The sequence below is a fragment of the Charadrius vociferus genome, unplaced genomic scaffold, assembly GCF_000708025.1.
Source record: "Charadrius vociferus isolate BGI_N301 unplaced genomic scaffold, ASM70802v2 scaffold655, whole genome shotgun sequence".
NCBI classification, from domain to species: Eukaryota; Metazoa; Chordata; class Aves; order Charadriiformes; family Charadriidae; genus Charadrius; species Charadrius vociferus.
This window is the reverse complement of record NW_009648330.1, coordinates 1,070,631-1,077,383: the sequence shown is the minus strand read 5'-3', so window position 1 is coordinate 1,077,383 and position 6,753 is coordinate 1,070,631. Positions and strand designations below refer to the sequence as shown.

Genomic DNA, 6,753 nt, shown 5'->3' with positions numbered 1-6,753 from the left:
AAAGAAAATGTCTGACAGTCTTGAGAGCACTAGTTAGTATTGTTTTTTTAAAACGATGAGACCAACAACAGAATAGGCATTTAGTAGCACCAAAGGAAACATGGTATTTCTCAATTTATATCTAACCCTCCAGTTGTCAACTCCACCACCGAGTCTAACACCTGTAACACCCAAATACTAAGAACAGTACCAACGCTGCAGTCAGATATGCTCTGGGTGACTTCTTTCAACGCAGTACTTCTTTCAAAACACAGTGGGACTCTACCAAATCCTTGTGACAGTGCGACTACCAAGGTAGCTCAGTTAAAACATGTTTCAGTTACTGTTTTATGCTTTTGATCAATATTATTCAATATGGGTATAAAAGTCGGACCGAGTTAAATAGAAAATATGGCTCCGTAGGTGCTACTCATGGGATCAGAAATGTCTGGGGTTTTCATGATTCATTTTTCACAGCATCAAAGTTGTTCTGAATGGTAGGGCAAGAGGCTAGGACAGCTGGCCACAGTCAGTAATGACAATCTTTTTGGAGGGCTTTCCACTCTTGGAACCAAAGCTCTCAATTTTTTTCACGACATCCATTCCTTCCTTTACATGCCCAAAAACAACATGCTTCCCATCTAGCCTGTAAAGCAAAAAAAACAAAGGCAGTTTTACTTATAACAAGATAAAGACTGAAACAAACAGCTCAGTGCTGGGATGTCAGCAGATCTTCATAGCTCTCACCTGCTGATCAACTCTATAGCAAAGGCACAACTGCTCTACAAATAAATACATGAAATACTTTTAACTGTGGACCTTAGGAACACTCTGAGGGATAGCAACCTTGTCACCCTCACAGCCCTTCCTCCCTCAACTAGCACAAAACTATTTTCCCTTGTGAGTCAATTAATTTGGAAATTAAGGAGAAAAAAAAAAAATCAAAACCACAAAAACAAGCCAAACCAACAAACAACCCATCACACCCCCCCCCCAAAAAAAAACCTTATAGAACCCCAACCCCTCTGGATTCATGCATTGATTCATCAGGTTACTATGCAGGGCTGAGAACCCACCAGTCAGTTTTTGCAGTGCAAATGAAGAACTGAGATCCGTTCGTATTGGGTCCCGCGTTGGCCATCGAAAGAACACCTAGAACAGCAGCAGCAGCTTATTAGATTGGCAGAATAAGTATGCAGTGGAGAAGACAATTTTCCTCTGCACACTTAGACTAAAGATGGACAGACAGAAGGCGTGATGGTCATGCATTGTCTCCAAACAATTTCTAATGCCAACTTCTTGTCTGACTATTCCCTCCAGCCCAGCCTCCCTTCTTTCCACAGCAAGAGTGTTAGCAATGGAATTAGTTGTACACGTCCTGAATGTGATTAGCATCAGGTAAGCTCTACTGTGGTTCAACAGCAGCAGCCGTTTCCTGTGATGAGGAAGTAACAATCCAAAAGAGAGAGACTATAGAATTCAGATATTCTCATGTATGGATTTTCCTTTACTTTTTCTGGATTTAATTTGAGCTTAAAAGGACGTGCCTGTGTTACCTAGTAAGTAAGAAATCCCAAATCACTTTGTTTCCCTTCTGCGGTATTCATTTAAGTTAAAATTGAAGTCTATGACTTATGAAAGAGTAAAATAAAAGCAGTAACTTCACCTTTGCAGAATTTGTAAGTAAAATACAAAAAACCTCACGTTTTATTTCGCACAGTCCCTTTTATAGTAAGAGCAAAAGTGGCAATATCACCCGTTACAGGCTGAGTTAAGTTGTACTGCAGTCTCCACAAATAAGCACATGCCAGGGACAATGCATTATTAAGCTTCCTTGATATTTCTGTAACTACAAAGTGCCCCACACATCAAAAAAAACCCTTATTTTTTAAAAATACATCTTCATAAACAGTGTTTCATTATAGGTTATAGTCATCAGAAACTAGAAAGAATATGCTTATTTACCAGGTCCTACGTGCTTAAGTATGAAATTTTCATCTGGAAATCTACTGCCATAAATGGATTTTCCACCGGTTCCATTATGATTTGTAAAGTCACCACCCTGAAACAGAAATGGCTATTAACTATACTAGCACACAAGCATTATTTTACATCAGAAGTGATACTATTGAAAAGATACTTACTTGCTCTAATTTAAAAGTAATAAAATCAACAACTTGTCCTCAGTTTAAGAACAAGTATGGTCACACAAGGACTTAAAACCACGTAACTAGATGAAGATACAATCGAGCTAAAAGTAAATTTCTGCTCCAGATGTTGCTGATATTCCCCAGCTGACATCCATCACTCCAACCACCACCTTTCTGTGTTACCAGCCTTGCTCCCAAATGTCATACAACAAATGGCAGTAATTTTAAGACACCTCAAAGGCCTCAAGACAAAAATCATTGCCACAGGCAAGCCCCCGAGAATATATTTTTTTCCTTCCTTTCTCCCAACAGATGTAAACACTGGTCAGGATCTCCATTATTACTATTTCTAGGTTTTGTTGTTTAAGTGCTACACCTGAGCTATTTTAAACTTCCCTCAGCTACATGCTGCTTGCTGGGATAGATGTGGCTACCTGTCTTAGGTTAGACACACAAAACCCAAAAAATGAAAAAAAAAAAACCAAACCCAAAGCAAAGCAGACACAGTGACTCCCCAAAGGTGGCTACTAAACACTGCTTCCAGCAACCTGCCACGTCCTCTCCCAGAAGCGACACCACCCATGCTGGCAAAGAACTCATACGTAACAAGTATTTCATATCACATTCATCTTCCTATTGTCACTTTGAGTAATCCATTACAGGTGGTGTTACAGCTACTCCCACGCAGTCCCAGAATTATGCGCTGCATGCCATGTGGAGGCATCTGAACTGCCCAAGTCCTGGGTATGATGACCTCCAATTAAGCTATACCAATTGCCTGAATCATATTAACACTCCATCTTAACAAATGGAAAGGCCTCTACTGTTTCCTCTCACTTTAAAATATTTGAAACCTATTTCAAACAGTATTTCCACTTTGGTAATGACTGCCAAGTAATTCCTAAGTATTAATTCATCATCTCGTTGTACCACAGAATCAGCTGCCTCGTATCCTCATTCCAGGTCCATTTGTGGTGACAAAACAGGGAGGCAAGAAGGACTGACTTACACAGAACTTTAAAAATTAGTGGTAGAAATGACAGGAGGATTTCTGGTTTTCTTGTATTTATGTACTTCTGATGCTAGGCAAGACTTCTAAACTTTGTCCCTTTGTCAGTATCCCAAAACTTTAGTTTTAATTTCAAACAAAAGAGAACAGGTACTTTACAGCACACTTGTCCCCTTTCTCTTAGTAGAAATCTCGTAAGATTAGGGCCTCTCCTTCCGACAGCTGTATTTTTTGCTTAAAAGTGACAATAGAGGACGACCACATTCACAAGTTAATAAATACAGCACTCTTACTATGATCTTCATCTCAAATTGCTTACAAAGCCATTCTACAATGCTATGCTGTTGAAATGTAGCTGCTTCTAAGGGAAGAGCAGACCACCAGGAATCACTACAGCACAGAAATCCTGTTCATCTGCCAAGCGCAGTACAAAGGCGGCTTTCAAAAAGGCTTTCTCTGTTTTGTTTTTGTTGTTGTTGCTGCTGTTTGTTTAAGAAAAAATTGCTAACGTGCATGGACTTTAATTCAGAATTTTGAAAGATTCATCCTTTAAATCAAAACAAAATCCATTTCAAGTGTGTTATCCCAAAAATCTACCCCAATCAACCCCTTTTGGCTCCCTCCTCCCCTCCATATTAGGGAGATGTTCAGAAAAAAAAAATACTTTTAAAAAAAAACGCGTTCTCTATTGTGAACAGTTTACTAGGAATAAAGAACAGACATGTTGTTTTCTTAGCTTACTTAGAACACAAAGTTGATTATCATTCTATTCACAAATGCTTCTCTCAAACAAGTGCCATTTTGCCAAATACCCCACACTAAAGTACACTGCTATACAAAAGCAGAAAGCCTTCAGCCAGGCTTTTTAGGACAGTCTACACACACTTTACAAAAGATCAGAAATACAAGTCACACTGTCACTTCTTTATTCTGTAGTTAGCAAAGGTTAGAGCAGAGACACTTAAAACATTACTACTAATCTAACTGGGTCTAAAAATATATACGTAACATACAGATAATCTTAATAGCAAAAGTAAAAAAAAACCCAACCAAAACATTACCTGGCACATAAATGAAGGAATCACTCTGTGAAAAGTGGATCCTTTATACCCAAATCCTTTTTCACCAGTACAGAGAGCTCTAAAGTTTTCTGTGAAAACAAAGCATAAAGTATTTTATTGCCATACGTGATACATAATATAATCAAACACAACTACGTTAACTATGTCCCAAGTTTATACATTTCAAAAATTTTATAGTATCTTTAAGGTATTATTGATTTATTAGTTGTTTCCTTCCTTTAAAAAAACAAAACTGTTATAAAGCTAAGGAAAGAAAGCTCGTTTAGCCTCAGAACAGGGTACAAACACAAGCCTTTTCCATCTGATCTCCCTTTTATTTTGCTTTATCTTAACTCCAACACCCCAGGTTCCCCAAACCCACCGCTCTGGAGTCAAAGATTTAATTTTCTGACTTTTACACCTGTGTTCTCTATAGTAATTGTGAAGATGGTGGTTTGGGTTTTTTTCTTAAAGGATATTAATCTACTGGGAAGTGAAAGAAAAGTACAAGTTTTTCAGAACCACTAAGCAAGCAGACGAGGAAGGAAGCACGTGGTAAAACACAAACTCTGTAACATGAGTGCACTGATGAGCTAGTGGTAAGGAAAACAAAGCACTATATACTTTTTGGAAACTCTAAGAGACACCTGTCCCTTTGGTTTACCCTTTCCCATTTGCTTTGAGGTTTGATTTTAATGAAAACTAATTGTTTTTAAACATTTTTATTCACCACTGATAGCCCAACATATAGACTGTATTGTCTTGGTGCAAATTACAAAATGAAACTATTTGGAACAATAACAAATTATAACTCTTCACTAGCACTGTTCTGACAAAATTCACATCGTATTTCTCTATTTAACAAATAGGGGTGGAACGTGGGAATAGTTTCCAAAGGGTAACAGAATACTCCTATTCCTGAAAATCACCATCTAAACCTTAAATCTTTAAGTATGAAATTCTCCAGATGCTGCCTTACCTGCTGTCTTTGGCACCACATCAGCTTTCAGCTGTTAAAGAAAAATAAGCAAACAAATTAGTAAGTCAACTTTTTCATAGATGCATAGAAAAACTTCTACACCAGAGGCCAGTACAACTGAACCCTCTTCCCAAGGTGATAAGCTACCTGAAATCACAAGCCACCTAAAATTCCAAGAACGTCTTAAGATTTTCCAAGTATTTGGCTAGTAATTAAAAACATCCCCTCAATGCAACTTTTAGCCAGTTAACGAAGAGCAACTTGAGCAGTGTCTAATGATTTAATTGATCAACACAATAATTTAGCAGTAACTAGGAAGAAGAATCTTTACAATGAACCCCAAGGATCAAAGCCCACTTTGGATACAACTGGAGAGCTCAAAGTCTCTCCAGCACACAGCCATCTGTTAAAATATGCAGAAATCTGCAGAAAAGGCAAAGGAAAAAGAACAGAAACTGTCTACCAAGATTGACCCACGACGTTACAGACACATTTGTTACAAACAAAAATTTTGAATTTTTATTATTATGCACCTTTTTAACTAATCTTAAAAATATACAGTATTGTAATTGCCTGGAAAAAGTGACATGAAAATGGCCATACCAAGTCAGACTCAAGTTTTACCTAGTCGCACACTCTGACAGTAGCCAGCAGCAGACACCAAGAAACGCCACAGCTGTGGCAAGAAGTTCATGTTCCTTCTCTAGGATGCTCTCCTTGGACGCTGATAATTTGCAGCTGAATCTAGCCACAACTTAGCCAAAGATTCAAGGCTATGCTGCAATACTTTCAGATTTTCTGTAAACTGGGCACACTGAAAATCTTTAATGTGCAAATGAAATGCTGTCACAAGAAACACAGTAACATTAAATCTATTTTTTATAGTACCACCCAGCTATTTACTACATTTCACTGACGAATAAGTAACTTGCGTAGCAATATTTTTACCTATGATCCCCTCAAACTCTACCTCCTGAGAACATGAAAGCTGGTAGCATCCAATTAATTTATACGCTGACACTTTCAATGAAGAAAAATGAACTAGGCTCTAGCCGCATGGGAAACCCTTTTAGAGAGAACCCTTATGAACTACCTTTTTAAAAAAACCAATCTATTGATACAGCCCCAACGTGGGTGTTGGAGGCAGCAGGCCACACTGAATTCCCTCAGTAGGGAGCAATTTGGAAGAGCAGCATTCCCTCTGCAGGTGCTGGAGCACAGCCCTCATTCCTTCCCATACACAACGCGTTTATTCAGAGGCACGTGCGCGGCCCCAAGGATACGTGGTACACCACAATTAAAGTCTTGGCAGTTATCGTGCCTTTCGTAAGTGCAGACTGTACCGCAGTTTTCCTGCTCAGGCCTTCTTTAAATGGCTGAGACTTAATTTTTAACGATAAAGCCGGTTGCTAGCTGGCTGTTGAGCCAGCCGCCTGTTCAAACAGAGCCGGGCAAACCTTCCAAAGCACACGAAGCAGGAAGGTCAAAGAGGTAGTACCTCAGAAAACCAAAGACCAAAAATCAAACAATAAGCACCCAAGAAAAATAAAAAGGAAAAAGCAGGATGGAGCTGGA

At 38.7% G+C, this 6,753-nt stretch overlaps 1 protein-coding gene across 1 annotated transcript in view; it reads right to left on the bottom strand.

Annotated features, from left to right (window-relative positions):
- Nucleotides 1–323: 323 nt before the first annotated feature.
- PPIF (peptidylprolyl isomerase F) overlaps nt 324–6,753 on the bottom strand; it is a 7,963-nt gene continuing 1,533 nt past the window's right edge. Inside the window, exons 2-6 of the mRNA XM_009884569.1 lie at nt 5,179–5,209; nt 4,200–4,288; nt 1,945–2,041; nt 1,056–1,131; nt 324–625 (exon numbers count right to left, since the gene is read on the bottom strand). Coding sequence (XP_009882871.1) covers nt 490–625; nt 1,056–1,131; nt 1,945–2,041; nt 4,200–4,288; nt 5,179–5,209 — 429 coding nt within the window. The 3' untranslated portion in view covers nt 324–489. The remainder of the gene's footprint in view (nt 626–1,055; nt 1,132–1,944; nt 2,042–4,199; nt 4,289–5,178; nt 5,210–6,753) is intronic.